This window comes from Toxotes jaculatrix, chromosome 9 (genome assembly GCF_017976425.1).
Source record: "Toxotes jaculatrix isolate fToxJac2 chromosome 9, fToxJac2.pri, whole genome shotgun sequence".
Taxonomy (NCBI): domain Eukaryota; kingdom Metazoa; phylum Chordata; class Actinopteri; family Toxotidae; genus Toxotes; species Toxotes jaculatrix.
The window spans coordinates 9,275,566-9,297,085 of NC_054402.1; the positions used below are offsets into that span (position 1 = coordinate 9,275,566).

At 43.1% G+C, this 21,520-nt stretch overlaps 3 protein-coding genes across 4 annotated transcripts; 1 reads left to right on the top strand and 2 right to left on the bottom strand.

Annotated features, from left to right (window-relative positions):
• Positions 1 to 3,367: 3,367 nt before the first annotated feature.
• Positions 3,368 to 7,644, bottom strand: psmd8 (proteasome 26S subunit, non-ATPase 8). Its single transcript, XM_041046310.1, has 7 exons — positions 7,435 to 7,644; positions 6,745 to 6,817; positions 6,516 to 6,618; positions 6,251 to 6,416; positions 5,528 to 5,628; positions 4,839 to 4,950; positions 3,368 to 4,259 (listed from the first exon to the last, which is right to left on the bottom strand). The coding sequence occupies exons 1-7, from the start codon at positions 7,612 to 7,614 to the stop codon at positions 4,122 to 4,124; spliced, it is 873 nt and encodes a 290-aa protein (XP_040902244.1). The 5' UTR covers positions 7,615 to 7,644; the 3' UTR covers positions 3,368 to 4,121.
• Positions 7,645 to 10,261, top strand: nup88 (nucleoporin 88). Its single transcript, XM_041046309.1, has one exon. The coding sequence runs from the start codon at positions 7,651 to 7,653 to the stop codon at positions 9,808 to 9,810; it is 2,160 nt and encodes a 719-aa protein (XP_040902243.1). The 5' UTR covers positions 7,645 to 7,650; the 3' UTR covers positions 9,811 to 10,261.
• A 1,766-nt stretch (positions 10,262 to 12,027) lies between these two features.
• ehd2b (EH-domain containing 2b) lies at positions 12,028 to 20,054 on the bottom strand. Of its 2 annotated transcripts, none has more exons than XM_041046879.1 (7): positions 19,646 to 20,054; positions 18,029 to 18,502; positions 17,737 to 17,913; positions 16,620 to 16,717; positions 13,845 to 14,257; positions 13,541 to 13,705; positions 12,028 to 13,429 (listed from the first exon to the last, which is right to left on the bottom strand). In XM_041046879.1, exons 2-7 carry the CDS (start codon positions 18,247 to 18,249, stop codon positions 12,881 to 12,883), a joined length of 1,623 nt encoding a protein of 540 aa, XP_040902813.1. In that variant the 5' UTR covers positions 18,250 to 18,502; positions 19,646 to 20,054; the 3' UTR covers positions 12,028 to 12,880. The 2 variants fall into 2 exon arrangements, with proteins under 2 accessions (XP_040902813.1, XP_040902812.1); XM_041046878.1 differs by having other exon boundaries at positions 16,602 to 16,717.
• Between the last annotated feature and the right edge of the window lie 1,466 nt (positions 20,055 to 21,520).

Genomic DNA, 21,520 nt, shown 5'->3' on the forward strand with positions numbered 1-21,520 from the left:
AAACCTTCAATGACCTCCGGGTGATCCTTTGATTATCACGGGGCAAACAAATTTTGTAGAGCAACTATAAAATAACCTATAGGTAAAATAAAAATAGATGTATTCGCCCTTCATTGCATCTTTGCTGGCATTTGTGTTTTTGAATGACACCAACACAACCTGGCTCAGTTGTTGTTCAGTTGTCCCCATGATTACTTTTGATTTAAAAAATATTTTAAAAGTGTATATTATGTAGCTTCATATTGTGAGCAGGAAAAGACTACAACCTGTTGCAGTGTCCCTTAGGATCCTAGTGCTGGTGCTCACAGAGACAGAGGTTTCAGCACCATGGACAGCAATGTCTCTCTCTTTAAAGAACAGGCGTCTTCGACTTGAAAAACACGTTTCATTTGGGGCTTAAACGGTGAAATTACGAACCCACTGCGAATAACACGGAATCTGCGACACTATGGACTAAAATAAAGTTGCTTCATTTTGCTATATAGTTGCTGTTTTTTTTAATCCGTAAATATACAAATCAGATAATGCATTTCCGTCGCAAACACGATAAAGGCTAGTTTGTGCTTTCATCAAACTATCTCCAAACACTGACATTTAATAATTAGTGCAAATACGTTTACAGGATGTAGCACAAAATTATTTGAAACTGATAATATATAGATGTACCCAAGTGTGTGTGTGTGTGTGTGTGTGTGTGTGTGTGTGTGTGTGTGTGTGTGTACATATGTACATATATAGTATGTCACTGAGTATGGAAACTCGACAATCAACAGTAGACTAGTGTCTCTAGATTTCAGCAATCACATTTTGTGCCTTAAAGCAGGAACCTACCGTAAAGTCTCATAGTTTATAGGCTATAATTAACATACATGCATGTACGGATCAATCTTCAGTAACTCGCTAAACTTTATGGTCACTCTCCTCCAGAGTACTGGTTTCTGGTCGGTACCTGGCTCGTTGGTCTGGGAGAACGACCATCGCTTAGGTACCGGGTTCAAATCTCGGACGCGCTCGTTTTTTTGTTTTTGTTTTTTTTTGTTTTTTTTTTTTTGTTTTTTGTCTACCACTGTGTTGCTTCATTTAATGCAAAACATATCTAATAAAGAACTGTCTCGCTGACTGACAATATTGCATACTTTGAGCCATTCTGCACCCGTCAAACCTACTGTGATTACAACGCTAATTAATTAAACTTTTGCCCCTTCACACAGTTTGCTCATGAAAATCTGAGATCTGAGACTGAAATAACACTTCATACCAGACAAACTCCAGGTCCAGGTCCAGACGCCGCTCTGTGACTTCCTGCAGCCAAGACCCTGGAAAGGCAAAGTCAAAAGAAAATTTCCCTTACTGGATCATCAAAAGTTAAGTTAGTTTCATGTTTTTCCACGTCTGTCTAGCCTTACGTCCTCTTAATTTGAGGACGTGAGGCCACGTGTACCAAGAACAGCGTCTCAATAACTTGAGACGCTGGGAGAACCTCCCACAGGATACTTTGCGGGACACAGTCGTAATTTTCCAAGTCCACAAAACACATATAGACTGGTTGGGCAAACTTCCATGCCCCATCCAGCACCCTCCCGAGGGTACATAGCTGGTCCAGTGCTCCACGATCAGGTCAAAAACCGCATTGTTCCTGAAGTTGGGAAGAGTTCCACAGCTGTGGAGAACATCCTGTGTGGTACCAGCGCCATAGACGTCACGCCCGAACCACCTCTTCAATAACTGCAGGCCTGTGGTATTTACATCACACCTGATGAAGACACTGGAGCGATTGGTACTCACCCATCTCCGCCTCCTGGTGAGGCCGTCAATGGACCTGCTGCAGTTTGCCTGGCAGTGCGGCCTGGCATTGGAGTAGATGACGCGGCCATCTTCCTCCTGCACAGAGCTCTCTCTCTCTCACCTGGAGAAACCCGGCAGCACTGTGGGGATCATATTCTTCAATTTCTGCAGTGCCTTCAATACCATCCAGCCGCTGCTCCTGAGGGACAAGCTGGACCTGGAGACGTGAGTGGATCATCACGTCTCAGCCTGGATACTTGACTACTTCACCAACCGCCCACAGTATGTGAGGACTAAGGACTTTGAGTCTGACATAGTGATCAGCAGTACAGGGGCTCTGCAGGGAACAGTCTTGGATCCTTTCCTGTTCACCCTGTACACGGCAGACTTCATGTACAGGTCAACCAACAATTATGACAGTTTTTTGCTTCTGTGCTCTGTTTACTATCATAATTATAATCTGCTGAGCACACAGTAACCACTAACTGTTCTGTAATTTGAATGCTGGCCGTCTAACTTTGTCCACTGCCAACATTGTTTGTATCATGCTTTATATGCTGCATGTCCTTCGTGGATTCTTACAGGTGCCTGGCTTTTCACCTGAACAATAAACTAGACTGGACTGATAACACAGACCCCCAGGGGTCTGCGAGTCATAGGTTGAGGGTCTGCGAAAAAAATTGCAATAAATTAATAAAGTTATGGCGTATCATTTAAAAAGTGCGTAACTATGAATGGGAACCACTACGCAAATAAAACAAACATTCTGAGCCAATACCGCTCACTTACATTAGGTTTAGGACATTAAAAACTCCTGAAATTATTGTAACGCACCACGTAAATCTGTCACTTTGCTCTGGAGCACAGGACACTTTTTGTGTGCAGCTCCCGATAATAATTTGACTAAGGGTCAGTAAGTTTAGTATGTTAAAGTTGCACTTGTTAGGTTTTCTTTAAACTTGTTTTAAAGCAAACCGGGTATGTGTTTAAATTTTTTTATTAAACAGGTCTGAAGTATTTTAGTTGAAAAGTTTAAAATATAAATAATTACTATGGCATCTAGGAGTACAAATGGCAGTAAACATTTTTTAATCGGCGTGAGGAGGGGGTCCTTGGAAAACTTTCTCTCCTGTAAGAGGTCCCTGACCCCAAAAAGTTTGAGAACCCCTGGTTTATACTGTCTTTGGCTCTATGTACATGTATGTGGTTTATTTTGTATATACTACTCATACTGTGTATATTGTTTATAGTATTCCTAACACTCTTAATCTTAATTAAAGATGTATCTTAGCTTACCTTTATCCCGCCTTATGTGATTGCTTAAAATCAGGTCAATTACATCTTTGCCCGCCAATTCCACAGGTGTGAGGACTGCCCAGACAACAAGAATGAGCCTCCTTGGGTCACCACCATAACACTTGCAGCTTGCTTAGCACTAAGAGACATGCAAGATGAGGAAGGAGATTCTGAAGAATGAGAAAAGAGATTAAGAAATTCCAAATTCCTATAAATGACTTGCTTCCTAAGAAAATTAGAGCTGTAGGGTAAAAAAACTGAAACACACAGTCATTCACAAAGTTTATTCTCTGAATCATTTATTGCAGATAAAGACTTGCATTGTAAGATCAACCGGATTACAAACCATCTAGGGAGGAAGAGGCATTACCATTTAGAAAACACTCAAACTTCAATGGCAATTCTGTCAGTTGCTAGGATACAAGGCCAGGGCAATACATTTCTGTGAGCTCTACTAATGAGAAAATCTGTATACAAAAAGAGTTTGCCTAAATTTGTCAACAAAAATTCTGAGTTGTGTTGAGTTTTGTGTGACACTGAAAGGCAAAGTCACAGGGTCGTGATTGTAATGAACTTTCTTGTAGACAGTACCTTGACAGCCAAGGGTATTACATTGAGAGGATTGACTTCTTGTTCTTGTTTTTTGGTCACTAGCTGGGAATGACCCATGAAAGCTCAATTTTAATGCTGGACAGATGGCATCTTGACTAAAATAATTAAATGTAACAATTAAACCCTTGAATAAAGGTAGATTTGTAGAAACTGCTGAATAGACTGGTCATCTGTGATACTTTTACTTTTGTTCCCCATCTTTTAAAATGACAGCAAACTGCCAGACAGGAAGACCTGTAGATAGATGTAAGAACACAGGAAACCAGATGCTGATTGATTTTTGAGGTATGGGCAACAAATCAACCACTCTGGCCATACATGAAGTCATAACCCTCAGGGAAACTGCATTTGAGCTGACTGAATGTGTATCGGATCAGCGTTGTGTGTGACTGTGTCTGTACATGGTTGAGTGTGTTCCTGGGGGCAGATTACACAATCATTTCCAGCTGCCGTGCATATTCGATGACCTGCTGTGCCAGCTCCGTAGAGGGGATGGTCACCTCTTCTGTCCGCTGCTGCTGACTGGTGAAAGAGTAATAGCCATCTGGGCTCAAACTCCATCCCCTCTGAAATGAAAAGAGAAAAACATCAGTTTTGGGTGTTTGGCACTTTTATTCTCTGTATGCAAGAATCTAGGAAGGAGCTTTGTTTTAGTTTTAAATTAAATCAAAAGAACACCTTGCTGGATGCTAAACAACAAGTAATCTGTCATTCTGGTCTTACCTGAATTGTCATATTAGCTTCCATTAATTTAAATACTACATATTCGAACATGTAATACATGTTTATTATTAAGCTGGGTCTTGTTGTAGAACCCTCACAGGTTGTTGCTGTTAAAAAACATTTTTCACATTTGTAAAATGGCACTGCATTTTCAGGTCCCACCAGCACAAGGTGCGTACAAATTATACCTGCTGTTAACATCTGCACAAACACATTCTGTCTTAGTAAAAAAAAATTATGAAGAAATAAAACCCTAATAAGCATCAAACTGAGAATATTTCCACTCTATTTCCCATTCCATTATGTTTTAATGCAACGTCAGATACAAAAACTGATGACTTTTGTCATGTTTTCATTTTGCTAAATCTGGATACTTATTAATATGTAATTTAAGTATGATTCCTGAATCAAAATATACATACCTTCTTCGCATAGTCTGTCATCTTTTTTGGTGAACTGAAGAAAAGCACACGAGTGGCTTCACTGAACTGGATCTGCTCATATGCTTTCTCTATGCAGCCTGCGATCTCATCACTACAATTGAAAAGGTCACATTTTAGCTGAAGTTATCTTTAAAGGACAAGGACACCAAAATCAAGATTAAACATAAACAACAATGAGGTTTCCTTCTTATTAAATGAAAGTAACTGAGACTGAGTTGTTTTCTTTGCAGAGTCCACAGGAAAGAAGAAGGAGGGTGTGTTTACATTACCGGCCAATTTACTTTCTTTTGATCAATGTGATAACTAGTAGGTTAGCACTAACCACCAGTTTTGTTGCTGTAGTTAACTGCAGCTTAACATACCTTCTCTCTAATTTAGAAAGACATTCAAATTGCTGATGATAAATATGCTGAAAGTATACTAAAATATGGTCTTAATTAACTTTTGCCAACCAATCATATACCAGTATTTTCTATGGCCATGGTATTAACATAAACACTTTTTAAAAGATGCACTGGTACCTGAAACAAAATATACAGTGAACAAACCTGGGTTATTTTCACAGGGAAAACAAACAACTACACTGGTCATAAAGCACAAAGAGGGGAATGAACCAATTAAACAAATGTAGAAATGACAATAGGCATGGTTACCATATTAATCCTTACCGAATTGTGTCAAGCAGAATATCTATAAAAAATGTGTAGCTCTCAGCAGGGATGTTTCCTTTGGCAAGAAATACCTTGTTGTAGCTTCCCTCCATCAAGTACTGAAATGGCCAGGAGAGGATACAAAACATTAAGATGGTATTTACATGTAAGTTATTATTAGCACAGTAATAACATTGTGTAAATAGAAAATTCCGCAGACCCATGCATGTATCCAAGGGAATGTTTTTGATCATTTGTGCCAATTGATTAATAATTTGCACACCTGAATTGATTGTGCGTGAGTACAACATATCAAAGACAGCCTGTCCATGTATCTCAGGCCAAAATCAGTATAAAACTGTATAAAACCTTGGTGATCCATGTACGTTGATTATGACCCGACTTTCAACATTTCACCATTTATATAGTGATGCGATGTACAGAAGCATGTCTGCACATAGCAACAAAACCTGGCTAGCCAGAACTAATCAAGATGTTCAGAAAAGTGTATTGCCATTTATAAACTGCATAAGAAAAACAATATAATGGAGACAATGTCAAATACAGTGAATATGATAATCTAAGGGAATTAACTGATTAATCTGAGGACACCACTCTGGGTGCTCTCCCCTAATTGACAACAACCTACAACCTGTTCCTGCTGCTAATGTAACAATATTAATTTAGATATTTACTTATGCAATGCAAATTTATATTTTGTCTAGAGATAAAATGCAGCACCTGCTCTAAGGACACTGGGTGTCTGATGTATACGTTGGTCTGAATATCTCGTGCACTCAGTCTCTCAAGTTCTGTGTGAAACTCAGACACACGGTTCTGTGAGAGCAGGAAGAGCAGGTTCAGTCCAAGCAACTGGTGCATGTAAGCAGCTTCAGGCAGTTCATCCCTTAAAAACAAAGGTAAAGAAAGAGCACCGTAAGGAAAAGCCAGCGAGTACCATGTCACAAAATCCCACTACACATGAAAAATAAAAAGGTGACATTACTTGTAATCAAAGTAGTAACATTTTAACTGGGCCATGTATCTCTCAAAGGATGGGATGTCCTTCTTGAGGATACTCCACAAGGCTCCGATTTCAAGGACATCCCCTGAAACACAGACACAGATCCGTCTCAAATAGGAACATCTTGAAAACTGACTTACTGCTTTGTCCGACAATAATCCGTGATTAATATGAATGTTGTCTGTCAGCTTGACATGCCACCTATACTCACGAGCTAAAATGAGCTGCTGCTTGGTGAGCGCAGACCCACCGGTAGGTAAAAAGTTCAGCTCCAGCAACGAAATCTGTAAATAGAAGTTTTGTGTCATTTTCTACAAAATTTCACACGTAATGTGTCGCTTGTGTTCTCATAATTCTTTGTCAGAATCTATGATAATGGCATTTCTACTCAATAACGGAAATAAAGATGCTCACGAAAAATTAAATATCGCCTAAACAAAATAATTTCATCAGGAACTGTAACTTAATAATCGATAAACAACGACTGACTGCTCTGTAACATTAGAAACACAAAAAGCCGAATAACTTCTCAATTAACCTACGTTCAAATGTTTATTTTGGTTGTCAGTTCCAGGTTTGGAACTAGCAGGACAATGAATTAGCGAAAGGTTTGTTACGTTAGCCACTCTGGCTGTCATGATTTATTTCTCGACTATCGTAACAGAAATCCTTAAAATGATTAAAACGTCTTATCATCCGAATGCTAACAGCTCAACGTTATTACCGTGAAAACAATATGACTGCAGCTGTCTAAAGTTAACTAAAAAGAAAACTCTACACCGAACGTTAGCCTGGCTAGCTTAGCGATCTTAGCTACATTTGCTAACAGCGGTAACGCTTCTTAAACAAGCAATGTTCGACTCCTAAAATCAAAAGCAGGCAAATCGATGTGAGATTCCACCTTGAGTTTGCTCAGGAGTTCTCCACATTTGCTCAGGTTTGGATTTTTCTTGTTCCACTCCGCTTTCAGTGTCTCGTACAACCCCGCAGTCTCTTTCAACGCCATGGTGATTCTGCAAAATGTACGGCACCGGCCACCGTAATACGTTAAATGACTGTCGTGAAACACGCGTGTTGCCATGGTCTGTTTTCCCTCTGCAACAGACGGCGGATTAAGATGGCGGCCTTTGGCGGGGAGCGGTGGCTAAACGACTTACCAAATCATATCGTTTTCAAAAAAATACGTGACAAGTTAGATTCCGGGGCCAACAAAAACGAAAGAGGGGTCGCCAAAAACCTCACCTTTTGTTTGGGTGGGGATTTTTTCGTATGGGATGATGCAGACCGCGTGTTTTACACGACCAACTTGAGACAGTTGAACTCGGATGACAGTCGCAGTTGCGGGAAATATCAGACGTTGCTGTGCATCAACCCTCCGCTCTTCGAGGTGTGCCAGGTTTTGCTAAGTCCAACGCAGCACTACGTCGCGCTCGTCGGGCAGCGGGGCGTCTCTGTGCTGGAACTTCCTCAGCGGTGGGGTAAGAGGTCCGAATTCGAGGGCGGACGGAGCGAAATCAACTGCAAGACTGTTCCGGTGGCGGAGCGCTTCTTCACCAGCTCACCGTCCGTGAATCTGCGGCAGGCGGCTTGGTACCCCAGCGTGACCGACGAGCCCCACCTCGTGCTGCTCACGTCCGACAACACCATCAGGTTCTACGGCTTGAGGTCGCCCCAGACGCCGGCCAAAGTGTTGGCCGTGTCGCAGTCTGAAGATGACAGCAGCGCCCATGCTCCGGTCTGTTCCTATGCAGCATCTCTGGGCGAGATAGCAGTGGCGTTTGACTTCGGGCTGATTTCGAACCCCCCTCGGCAGCTGGCAGCACAGTGGTCCAAACAAGAGCAGGTCTATCCTCTGTACATCCTGTACGGAAACGGGGAGACCTATGTGAGCTACATGAGCCAGGCAAACGGTGTGAATGTAAGTAAACCAGTTGGACCCCTCCCCATGTATCCTGCAGCAGAGGATAACTATGGTTACGATGCTTGTGCCATTCTGTGCCTGCCATGTGTGCCCAGTATCCTGGTCATCGCCACAGAAACGGGCACGCTGTACCACTGTGTAGTGCTGGAGTCTGAAGAAGAGGAGGAGACAGGGGGAGTGGAAAAGTGGATCCAAGGCACAGAGGCAGTGCCAGCTCTCTATGTCTTTGAGTGTGTCGAGTTAGAGCTCACCCTCAAAGTAGCCACAGGCGAGGATGAGGAGCCTCAAGAGTTTGATTTCACCTGCCCAATCAGGCTGCACAAAGACCCCCTGTGCCAGCACAGGTATCATTGCACCCATGAAGCAGGTGTGCACAGTGTGGGGCTAATCTGGGTCAACAAGCTGCAGAAGTTCCTCAAGTCAAATGAGGAGAATAAGGACAGTCTCCAGGAGCTGGCAGCTGAGAAGCGCTGTATTGTAGAGCACATTCTTTGTACCAGGCCTCTCCTAACCAGTCAGTCAGCTCCAGTTCGTGGCTTTTTGGTTGTGTCTGATCTTTCCCTGGGTGCCACCATGATCTGCATCACTAGCACCTACGAGTGCATCCTGTTGCCCCTGCTGAGCTCTATTCGCCCTCCCTCGCCTCCCCTGCTCTGTTCCAATCCGGGTCCAGGGTCTGCTAGCTCCCCTCTGCGTGGGCTGGCCAATGACTCTTTTGAGCAGCACATCCGCAACATCCTGGCACGCAGCTCCACCAATCCTCTTGTACTCAAGGCGGGGGACAAGGACACATCTCCACCACCAGCAGAGTGTCTGCAGCTCCTCAGCAGAGCCACACAGGTCTTCCGTGAGGAGTACATTCTCAAGCAGGACATGGCCCGCGAAGAGATGCAGAGAAGGGTAAAACTCCTGAGAGGCCAGAAGAACAAGCAGCTGGAAGAGCTGTCTCTGTGCAGGGAGGAGAGGAAGAGTCTGAGAGAGGCAGCAGAGAGGTTGGCTGATAAGTATGAAGATGCAAAGTATCGCCAAGAAACCATTATGAACAGGGTTAAAAAAGTGCTGGGCAGTCTCCAAAGCCAACTGCCCATTCTGTCCAACAGTGAAAAGGATATGAAGAAGGAACTCCAGACCATCAGTGACCAACTGAAACACCTGAACAACTTAATCAAACAGGTGAACATGAAGATGGAGTACCAGAAGACGCAAGTAGACAAGGATGTGCCTGGAGCCAGGACAACGGTGTCACTCAACGCCCACCAGAAGAAAGCTGTTCAGGATGTCCTTAGAGAACAGGGACAGCAAATTGGTGACATGATGAAGCAGATAAAAGACATCAAAAACCATTCCAGTTTCTAAGAACTGCAAAAATCACAATAAAATGTTTAGCAGTCAGTTGTTAAATCTGCGGTTTTTGTGTCATTTGAGGAGAAGCTGGCATCAGTTCGAAGTGAATGTTCCGTGTGTGGAATGGGTATCTGAATTGAGAGATATTTTATATACTCTGTTTGTCTCTTAATAGGGATACTATAGGTTTGCCTTAATGTGTTGCATGTGTTACAGTTTGTATAGATTTACTTCAGTGTCAAATGTCAAGGTTTGAGTCAGTGATTCATTCAGAGCAGAGAAAAGCTTACCAAACTATTTTCAACATACGTTCACTTTTTGGATAAATAACACGCTCTAAAGTTTTCTATTACTGACTTTATGCATTTATTAACTGCATTGTTCAATATTTTTGATAAGTGAAATTACAGGTGAATGAAAAAATACTGAAAAAAAAATGTTCTAAAATAAAATTTCAATTACATCCAGCTGTGTGTGTTATACATGTGCTCTTAAGTTCAGCTGAAGTTACAATGAAGCTTCATCAGTCTGGTAAGATACCTGCTTGATCTGACTAACTTTGCTGAAGCTGATTTTTAGTTGTAGCTGAGTGTTAAATACAGTTTATGCACAAAAGGTGGACTTTGGATTTTGACCTCTGACAGGGTTCAGGTCAGGGACAGGGTGGACATGGTTGTAATCAGTTTTTCTTGAAATTGTTCTCTCTTTGGAGGAAGCAGTTTGTGTTGCGGTTGCATTTTATTGTTATGTGGCACTAAAAACCTGAATATTATAACCTTGATGAGGGCAGGGTGTGTTGCATTAGCTAGGTGTACCCAATAAACTCCCAACTTATTGTCGTTATGCATAGGCATGAAGCTGTCCTTTATACAATTTACACAGCTGCAGGCCTCTAGTCTGCCAGTTATAGACACAGACACTGTAGTCTACAAATGCAGTGTAAGGTTGCCAGTAATGCTGTGTCCACCAGATGTCACCCCACTCCACAGTTGATGACCTCAGTTTTTCTTGCGCCGCAGTTTTGTTAGTGAGGAATTCCCCATGTAAACACTGAGTGACGTATGTGGAGACCCCGGTTTCGTTGAGTAAGCTTCATTGTTGGGGATGTCTTGATGTTGGTGGGGGTCCCCTGCGAGTCGGAAAGTTTAACCCCATTGCTGTGGCAGCACCGTGCAGTTTGATTTTAGCAGCAAATGTTTGAAATGGTTTGTGACTCAGCACAGTCTAATTATGTAACAGACAGGCATTGTTAAAACTGCTGTGGCGATTTTTTAAATTCTGCTCTCCAAAATGGCGCATGGCAGCAATGCCAGCAATGACTAAAAATTATACAAGAAGTCAGAATAAGATTATTTTAAGTCAAGAAACTATGTTTCCATAAGAACTTTCAGCTTTCAGCTTTCCTGAGTGAATTTTGTCACCATTCTTGACTCTTCTCACAGATTACCTCACATAAATACACAGGAGAGGGTGTGGTGTTCTGCAGTTCCAGCACAGGAACACGCCAAATAGGGGGATGTTGTTAAAGTCTTTCATAAAGGTACAGTGTCTAGATCTTGCACATAAGCCTGAGGAACCTTAGCGGACCCTAGGAAAGGAGATATTAATAACTCATGGGCCAGCCCACCACATTCTTCACATGTGAGTCACTGTAAACCAGAGAGCTGGGAGGAAAGAGCTGCTTTGCCTCTGTTTCTCATTTGTGTTTCTTTCCATGGAGGAGTGGAACAAGGAGGCGGGGTGGCCACCCCTTCTTTCGCAAATCTTGGAACCCTCATGTGAAACACGCACGTCTCTACACAGGACACATATTTGTGCTCATACCACACAGTTTACACAGGATAAAACCATAAAGATGGCAGGAAGGCAAAGAGTGTGAATGTAGAACTAACCAAGGATGAAGCAGAATGGATTGCGCTTAACTGTGAGTGTGTCAGAAAGAGAGGCAGAGAAAGCTTCAGATGCTGGGAATGAGAGGGGAGAGAGCCTCGGAAAATGGTGGTATGGGGACTTTGCAGGGGAGAGTGTGAGTCACTGTTTATCTGGTCTGTCACTGAGAGACCAACTGAGCTCGATAGAGAAGCAAATCTTGTTAAAAGCACCAATTTAAACTCACCCAACTGTTATTTCTGTATCATGCAATTCATGTTGAAGTGCAGACATTTTCAATTAACTCAGCGTTTCCTATCACAAGCTTTGTTTGAGTTTTTACTCACACAAGAGACAAGACACAGTCAGGGAATTTTATTTGGATACAATAATAGTTAACATAAGAACAGTTGGTGGAGCTGTGTACAGTAGTCAGTTATATATCAATCATTCAGTCTAGTTGAAGAGTTCATCTCAGCAAGTAATGTTCTTTTATATATATGAGGTTTTGCTCCCGCACATACAAAACAACAGCAACAATTACAAAAATAATATATGAAGTATGCACAGAATTGTGGCGTGTAACGCATCAAAGTGAAATGCATTCAGGTTATTAGATTTGTGCTGCCAGTTTGAATTGAAAATGCAAAATAAAAAAAAAGCAAAAAAATTCGAATCATTTGAGCAAAACAAGTTTTGTAAATAAATTTGTAAATGACACCATTGCTGGAATGACCAGATCTGAAAATGGCAGGTAATACTGTGCCACTCCAGTCTCGTTACTGGAGGAATGTGAAATTTAAAGGTTTTACTATAGTTTTTCTCTGTACTCTGTGAAATATATGCTGAATACTGCTCGCTTAGAGGGTGCCAGCCTTTATTTACTTCTACTCAGCAAACACAAGTAGATATATTTTTAAAAGTTCGTCATGAAAAGCAAACTTTGAGGAGGCAAAGGGAAGAAGCAACCAGACCCTTGTGACTTTGAAATACACAATCTTTTGCAGTAAGCCCTTGTTATAGTCTCAAAGGTAGGACTTGCACTTAAATACAGTATATTCAATTGTATAAGATCAAACTCAGTCTCAGAAGAAATGCATTACATGCAGCATTTTGAAATGGGTCTGGAGGAAAACAAGAGCAAATACAAACAGTAGCAGAAGTGTGAGAGTAGAGAGTAGTCTCTCTGAGCTCCAGGCACTTTGTGACATGTCTATGCATCAGAACCCTTCTGCCTGCGTTTGGAGGGTGGGATCAGACGGGTGGGGAGCTCAGGGGGTAGACCATGGCCCTCCAGCTTGACCTCAATCAGGTGGCTAGCCAGGGCAAATTCTTCATCATCCAGCATGCCATCGCGGTCCACATCTGACAGCTTCCAGATGCGACCCAGCACTGAATTGGGCAGGCGGGAGCTCACCATCCAGTCTTTAGCCTTGATGCCGCTCAGTTTCCCCTCATTGGGAGCGAGGTTGTAGAAGATCTCATCATATTTGGGCTTGTCTTTGGTCACCACCCAATCCTCCTCCTCCTCACACCCCTCTCCGTTCTCCTCAGCAAAGGGGTCGCCCTCAGTGAAGGGCCCGACTCGGGTCCCCAGGAAGGCTCCACCCTGCACACCTGGTTGCTCACCTGCCTCCAGCTCCTCCTGCCGCAGGAGGGGCATCAGTTTGGCAATGTCAACTGAGAGCAACTCATCCAAGGCTGCCATCAGATTAGGCTTCAAGGTTTTGAATTTGGTGAAATCATGAACCATCAGTTGCTCCTTAACAAAAGAGGATGAGAAAAATGTGTTAGCCAGAAGAGAAGATATTTACATATTTGCCATCCGGACGTACCCAATAGTAAAACCCAACAGACAGTAACTCAGACTAACCTGCATTTTAGCACAATCTGGGAAGTCTCCAGCTGAAATGTTGTGCTGCAGCTGGATTTTAGAGAAAATAACTGGGAGCTGGTAGATGAGATTCTTCTTTTTATTGTCCTTTCTGAAGACAGATGGCATCTCCTGCTTCAGATAGCTGATGATGTGGGCATGGACCTGGGATTAAGAAAAGCACAACAAAGGTTTCTTCCACCAAGCTTTAAACACTTTTAACACAAGCTGCAGCAATGACAAAGTGTCAACAATCATTTAATGAACACATGCTGACATGCCAAGTGTACACTGAGTCACACACCCTAACCAGACGTGCCCTCTTCACCAGGTCGTTGAGCTTGCGTAAAGCTGCATTGCGAGGAAGGTTCTGGATGTCGGCAAACAGATCCTCCTCCTCCAGTTCAAACAGCTTACGGTTGTCTGTAACCAGCAGTGGCTCTGACCAGAAGGAGCCAATGTAGACGCGCAGCACCTCCGGGGTGCCAAACACCTTCCCCAGGGACCACATGAGTGCACCGTACACCCGCATCAGCTGCTGGGTGCCCACCATGTCTGCCTTGTTAAGCACCACACGCAGCTTGTCCTCATTGCCCTTCAGGGCACCAATGGCCTCGGCGAACTCATCTGATATCTCCAGTTTATGGGCATCAAACAGCAGGATGATGCGGTCCACACGTTCCGCAAACCAGCGCAGCACAGCAGGGAAATCATAGCCTGTTATGAAAAAGAATATAAAGATGATAAAAACCTGAAACTGCAATGTGTGCTAAACCAAAATAAGAGGAGGCCAGGAGAGGATGGAAGGATGACACAGACACAAACCCTTCACACCTCTTATCTGTATGTGTCAAAGCCACAACAGCTGTATACTCAGACACCAGGGCTTCACTTTATTCATAGATACCACACTGATAAAAAAAAAAAAAAAAAATCTTTGCCTTTTAACATTTAAAATACCAATCTACAGGTCTAACAAAAAATCCCCCAGTTACTCTGGATAACCCACAAACGTCAAACCACTTCTTACCCAAGGGGGGAGTTGTAGGTTTCAGCATTGAAGATCACTTCCGCGTTCAAAAAGATGCAGTTCCTGCCGCTGGGGGCTGGCTCCAGAAGTCTCCATTGACCCCCATTTTAAAATAGCCAACTTTACAGCCTAAAAAAACATATTTACAGCCTGGTGCATTTTTTGTTTTTGGTCTCTAGGTTATTTAGTCTTAATTTTTTTACATAAATTAGGACGTGGTTACGTTGAGTGATAGCCCCATAGACAGGCACTGGCAGTTAGCTCTTTGCTAAAGCATCGGCTGGGCTAGGCGGCTACGTCCAGAGGCCTCCGGCTACCTCTAGCGATTGACAGAGCCTGCAGTGTCCTTGTTTGTTTGTCAATAGGGTTAGGTTAGGATAGGATAGGATAGGTTTTTATGACAATATGACTTGTTGTAGTGTAGACTGTACTAACCGACCGTCGAAGGAGTCTGTGTTGCAGTTTTTTCGGTAAGTAAATTTCTCACTATTTTACCTGGATGTTTGCACTAATTAGCATGTATTAGCATATTTTGCCGCTGGCTTATGATTTAATTGCCGATTTACGGTCGCTGCTGATACAGATAACGGACCGGAGCAGCTAATGTTAGGAACGCTGTCGCGGTGTGTTCCGTGCTCTGAGTCCGTTTATTGCGGGAATACTAGGCTACAATTTTATTTCGTCTAATTTTTCTGTTTAAAAAGTCCGACATTGCACGGACAGAGCAGCTCCGTCAGTAAGCGGCTGCTGTTGTTTGTGTGCTGCTGTAACTGTAAGTGGATAGTGGGTGGAGGCAGCGGCGAATGCCGGTAAATATTAAACATTTTAATATATTATTATTATCAATATTTTTTATTGTTAACATTAACAGTGATGGCAATAATAATAATAATAATGTTTTTAACGTTTTATTATATATTTTATTAATATGAAATAATAATGATTGTTCCACAGTTAAATAGTAGGCTAGAAATAAATTTCCCCCCACAACTCCACCAAACCCTGCAGCTCCACCTAAAACCTCTCTATCTGAAATAGTCATGTTTAAAACACAGCAGCAACATTATGATCTCTGTTGTATACCGTGTGTCGCGGTCGCACGGGGTCGAGCTAGTCGGGTCGGACTTGGGGACTGTCGTGTGGTGGATGTAGCTGTGTGTAGCTGCCGCGTAGCTTGTTATCCTAGCTTATTAGCCTTAGGCTAGCTCGGTTGCTCCGACCTAAGTGGCCGGGTTCTCGGCCGGCTGACCCGTAGAGTAACCGCCTCTTCGCCAAATATGGGAAGTACACTCCCACTAAAATCCAAGATGGCGCAGCTCAACTGCCCATGGTTTGGTCACAAAACCGACTCCCCGAAACCAATGGGTGACGTCACGGGTGCTACGTCCATGTTTTATACAGTCTATGTTCTTACCAAAGAAAGAGTTTGGTTTGTGCAGAGTTACTGGGACACTGTTTCTGAAAAGACATGCTGGTGCTGTTTTTTTTTTTTTTAAATGTAGTTCTTTTATTGCTGTAAGAACCACAAACAAAATTACATTCACCTCCATTGTAATGGGGTGGAGGGAGAAATCTCACAGATATTTCACAACCTCAGCAGATAAAACCAAAGCTATCTGCATGGCTGATACCACCAGTCGTAAGTGAGGAAATGTGTTTCGCATAATGTGGATGCGCTCACCATTTAAACTTGTTAGTTACTCATGCAGATTGACTTGAATTGGGTTACTTGAAGCATGGATGAATAGAAAAGTGGAAAAACTTAAGTGAGATGATGATAATAGTTATTTTTCTAGAGTACTTTCCTCCAGATGTGCTGACAGAATTTTAGTTTGTCCTGTCTCTGCTCCTGATTATGATTTTTTGGCTGCTCAGGGTATTTCTGAGACGTTTTCTTGCCCTGCTGCCAAGTGTTATTGTGACAGAGCAAACTAGTCCCATGGGTTAGCTGGGTGTGCCAAAGAGATGAGTTTGTGAGGTGACGTTCAGGGATGTGTGTCTCTGCAGGCCCCCCCCATGCCCTCTCCTCACCTTTGTTACCTCCCTCACCTCGGCTCACTCTCTGCTTGGCCCCGGACAGGATCCCCGGTGAGTCAATAATGCTGATACTCTCCAGGACCTGGTTGGGCATCTGGGCGCACTGGAACCTGGTATTTTCATCAGTGGACAGGAGGAAACTCACATAAATGATGATAAGAGACAAGTTCGCAGAGGTCCCTTTTGTTTGAAACACTGTCAGCGTCAATGGAAAGAATGTAAATCATGTGAAAAATGAAAACTCTTATCACAGAGGCCAACGTGATCTAAGGAGCAGATTGGAAGCAGCCCTCTTCAGACCCCCCACCCCTCCTTCTGCAGGCCATTGTGTGCAACCAGGCCTCTCGTTGCTCTGGGCTTCCTGAAGGAAAATGACCACTACTGCCAGAATCAAAACAATAAGGCCTGGTAATGATGTGTGGCTTAGAACAACAACACCGCTTCCTGTGGCTTATGAGCTTAACGAGCCCACCGGCTCCCAGAGCAGGAAGTCACAGCAAAAGGAGAGACGCAAATACAGTCACAAACACACCCTGCAGAGGGAGAGAGGGACTCTGCTGGAAAACTGGCATCAGAACTTCATGTTAACAGGAGGCTCCATTAACAGGAGCTCCGTATGTTCCTGTCACTTACGGCTTGCATGTCCATGTTCCTAGTAGCTGAAAGTGCTTTATTGTAAGAAATAAGACTTTCTTGGTTTACAACAGTGGAAAAACATACACAGAAATTTGGCAGCCAAAACAGTAACCGTCAGTGTTAAGATTTCTCTTAAAGGTTGCCTAAGTCTCAAAAAGTGTGTGACTTCATTTATTTGTCTTTGGCCTGAGGGGCTGTGGAGCACTCTGACCTCGCCTTTGAACTTGTACATTAGCTTTCATCATCCTCTTGGGTGATATCGCTCCCTTTCTTAGTTTTTCCACAAATAAGGCAAGTGCCTCCCTGCTCTGAAATTTGGCACAAGGACTTGAAATTCCAAAGAGCTAAAAAACTTTCTGTTATCTCTCCTTCCCTGTTTTCCCTCCCTGGGCTCTCTCATGGAGTCTGTCCTTCTCTTGCTGATATACAGTGTATCTGGCTGCCAAAGTGGAATCATTATACAACACACTGTGAATAAAATCCTTGTTCTCACCTGTTGAGGAAGGTGTTTCCAAACGGGTTGAGTTTACGGAAGGGCTTGTTGGGGTCTACAATAAGGGCGTTCCCAGGGATGACTCCCTCCACCTCCCCATGCATGATGGCGGTGAAGCAGTCAGTGGTGGGTTCAGGTCCCACCCTGCTCCCAGGAATATCCTGCTCCAGCAGATACCTGTCAGACACACACATAGCCTCTGACTTTTTCAGCTCTGGTTCTTAAATAAGCTCACAATGATCACACAGTTCAACAGCCAGCGAATGCTTGAGCCAGAGCTGTGATGTCTTACTTAATGAACGTTGTCTTTCCTGTGGAGTACTGTCCCACCACCAGTACCATAGGCTTGTTATCAAAATCTGCATCCTCCAGACTGGGAGAGTGGAAATCATGGAAACCATAGTACTGCTCCAGAGGCAGCAGCTTCTTTCGATACAGGGACTTTAGCCCTTCTGTGACAGTGCGAATCACCTCAGGCGCCTTCTTCACATTTTTTCGCCCCCAGCGTGACATGCTGATTGATTAATGAGATTGTGAGTTTCTTGGAAAAAAATCTGTGTCAGAGTTGTGGCTGTTGGTCGGAGCTGTATTTCCTGTGGGTGAATCTTGGAAAACCTTCAGGTGTTTCCTGTATTTATGCAAACACTGCTCTCTTGTCCTTGAAGCCTCCTCTGCACACGCCAAGAAGAACGATAGGGCTGATGTTTTGTTTGAAGTCTGGATCTTCCCCTTTGAAAACAGTTGCAACACTGACAGCTCTTATTTCCTGAAATGGAGACAGAAAAGGAGACAATCAGAGGTTAATCCCAATGAGGTTAATCCAGGGGGAAAAACGTTCCTTAGCCTTCTTGTGCCTGGAGATCACAGTCTGCCACAACCTAGAGTAAGGATGTGGAATCTGGAGTAAGCCTCAGCCCACCAGGAGTCTGCCAAACATTGTCAGTGCATGCCTGGAAAAAGTTGGTGTTCATGCTGGAAAACTTGCAAACCCTGCCCTGCTTCAGGATTTGCACAGACACAGCTCATTTCTTTACAGTGAAATGACTAAGACACTCCTCTCGGTGAAACATGAAATAGGTGCGTGGCTCAATTGCTCATGTAAGGAAGGGACCTCTTATGGGGCAGTCTATACACGGGAAAAAACTATTTTAATTCAGTTTAACCCTGGAGTAACAATCTTTTTTTCCCTCTGTAGTCTGCATAAACAGAAACACGGGATTAGGAATTGAAGGCATAACTCATAATTAGAAGCGGACTGACAGAAAAGGCACAGAAGTGAGACATGCATCAACAGTTGGTAACTCATCTATGAAGAACTTCTCTCTCTCAAGCCCCATTTGAACTACGATGAAAAAATATCTGCCCAGAGGAGACTAGGCAACGCAGCATGTCACAAGACCAGTGTGGACAGAGTTCTTGTCAAAATGGCGAACCCTGGAGATTTCCAGGAGACACATTAAATGTGATTTGCCTGCCATTGCACACAAAAGTACTGTGCCAGCCAATCTGTATGAGTAAAAAATTGGCTTACAGGCTTCCCCTAAGAATTAAAGTTATGGTTAAGTCTCTGAAGTTAAAGGATGATGGAAAATGCCTTGTGGGTTTGTGCACCACAATTGCAACACAGTTCTGGACTTGGAACATGACATTAAACATTTTAGCCTGAAGGAGCAACAAGTCTCAGTGGAGTAATGTTTTAATATCCAAATGAAGATATGGGGAAAAAAAGTTCAAAAAGACTATCGAGAGTTTACAGTTTCTTAGAGCATTAATTCTTCAGTTAAGTTCTGATCTTTGCACTTACAAATACCATCAAGGCTTGGTTTCCTCTGCTGCATCACAACCTGGCTGTATCTGAGTAAAAGTTCACATTCAAGCTGACTGTAAAGTTGGAAAAAGGAGGAATTACCACGTTATTATGGAGAAAGCACAGACTTCTTCAAGCACCTTGATCTCTCTCTCTCTCCAGGCTTGCCCTCTCGAGTTTGGAAAATATTTTGACTTCAGGAGACAAAAACAGTGAGTCTCTTGGAGGAGCTGCTGCTACATGTATGGGTGTAGCTCTGACAGCAAATAGGAACCCTCAGCGGAGCGTCAATGCAGCGAGATTACAGAGGATCGTTCTTCTCCAGGGTTTAATGTATTTCAGATGAGCTCCAGATCTGGCAAGGATCCTTACTCTGCTTGCTCAAAGAGCACAAGGCAAACACTCAGACACACAGGCACACAACACTTAGGCAAACTTTTCTCTCCCTCTTGCTTGCTTCTCTTAGTTTAAACGCACCTCCTCTTCCAGGGATGCCTGGCAACACTGTAGGCAGCAGCAACACTCTGCTGTGGGATGAGCTGCGCTGTGGCCAGAGGGTGTGGACCTGGAGGAGGGGTGATGTGGGGGGTGGGGGTGAATAAATAATTTGGGTGGAGTAATTTTTTTCAGTATGACACAACCTCAGCGTTCTTACACATATTTAGAACGATAAACGAGGCCTCATGCTGCACCCCTCCACCTGTGGGTTCTCACTCCACCACATTTTAAATTTTTAATTTTTTTTCTAATCAGCCTACTGTAACATGTCATACTTTTACAGATGTGACAGTTTTTCCCCTCGTTAGTCTAAACTCTCTTGCTCCTCCCAAACTCTGTGAACCCTCCAGGCGATGAAGCACACAAATGAACTCCACTTTTTCCACTTCCATGCACCACCTGCTGGCTGCCTGATAGAGAACACGCCGCAGTGCCTCCCCCTCCTATCATACAGCACACTTCAGTCATCATTACTCATTCAAAGGAATGTATCCATGAGATCGGGAATCACCGTCCAAACTGCTGGACAAATGACTAGATGCTCTCCAATGTTTCATAAAAGAAGCAAGGTTTAATTTACAGTTTTACTAAATGTACATTTCTTTTTAAAAAGTGTCATTATACACAATAAATACAATACAAAATTAATCTGTAATACTATACTTCAAATTCTCTCACGGTCTTTTTGTACATTATTATTGTTCCTTTTTTTTCCATTTCAATGCTTGTGCTTGTGTTTGAATTGTCCACCAGGCTTTAAAAAAAGACCAAAAAAAAAAGAAAAAAAACAAGAAAAACACACACGGGAGGCAGAGACACAGTTGCAGAAATATGAAACAGACTGAGAACACAGAAAATCAACAGTTAAAACTGGCCTGCCCCCTGCTGACTAAAATGCATACAGACCTAACCTGGCATCATAGGTAACCAGAGGGTGTGTGTGTGTGTGTGTGGTGGTGGGGGCGCAGGTGTGTGTGTGGAGGTCATTTACACCTTGATACGGTACTGCTGTACCCACGGGCAGTCAAACAGGAAACAGCTTCACTATTTCCATGACTTTTTCCAACATGTTTTACTCTAAAATAGATGTGATATCTATATGAAATACAGGCATAATGGAGAATGAGGCCAATTGAAGACAGAGCAGCTGCCTTGTGAGCAACGTAACTGCATTTCTGAGTTTATTTACTGCCTAAAGAAATTTATTCTTGATAAAGAGGTGAACTGTGTCATTTTATTATCTACGTGATAACAGAATTAAATTTGGTTGGTAAAGGAAGACACCGTATGTATTATGACCTACAGCATATGACCAACCAGCATGAACCTGGTTGTATTCTCTTTTACCTCTCAGTTGCAGGTGATCGAGTTAAAGAAGGCTGTCGTCTTCTGAACTGTATAAACAAGCTGCCTGACGCTCATTGGGACACTGTTAAAACCAGGAGATGAACCGTCGTGGACTGGTGCTCAGGCCACATG

Excerpts from the sequence above, each read along its gene's own strand:
- ehd2b (XM_041046878.1), bottom strand. The coding sequence starts at position 18,249 with ATGTCACGCTGGGGGCGAAAAAATGTGAAGAAGGCGCCTGAGGTGATT. Across the intron at positions 16,718-17,736 it reads GGAAACACCTTCCTCAACAG|GTTCCAGTGCGCCCAGATGC; the intron begins GTGAGAACAAGG and ends TGAAAATACCAG. Across the intron at positions 14,258-16,601 it reads AGGTGAGGGAGGTAACAAAG|GCTATGATTTCCCTGCTGTG; the intron begins GTGAGGAGAGGG and ends TTTTCATAACAG.
- nup88 (XM_041046309.1), top strand. The coding sequence starts at position 7,651 with ATGGCGGCCTTTGGCGGGGAGCGGTGGCTAAACGACTTACCAAATCAT.
- psmd8 (XM_041046310.1), bottom strand. The coding sequence starts at position 7,614 with ATGGCAACACGCGTGTTTCACGACAGTCATTTAACGTATTACGGTGGC. Across the intron at positions 6,818-7,434 it reads AACTCCTGAGCAAACTCAAG|ATTTCGTTGCTGGAGCTGAA; the intron begins GTGGAATCTCAC and ends TTCTATTTACAG. Across the intron at positions 4,951-5,527 it reads ATTCTGCTTGACACAATTCG|TGATGAGATCGCAGGCTGCA; the intron begins GTAAGGATTAAT and ends TTTCAATTGTAG.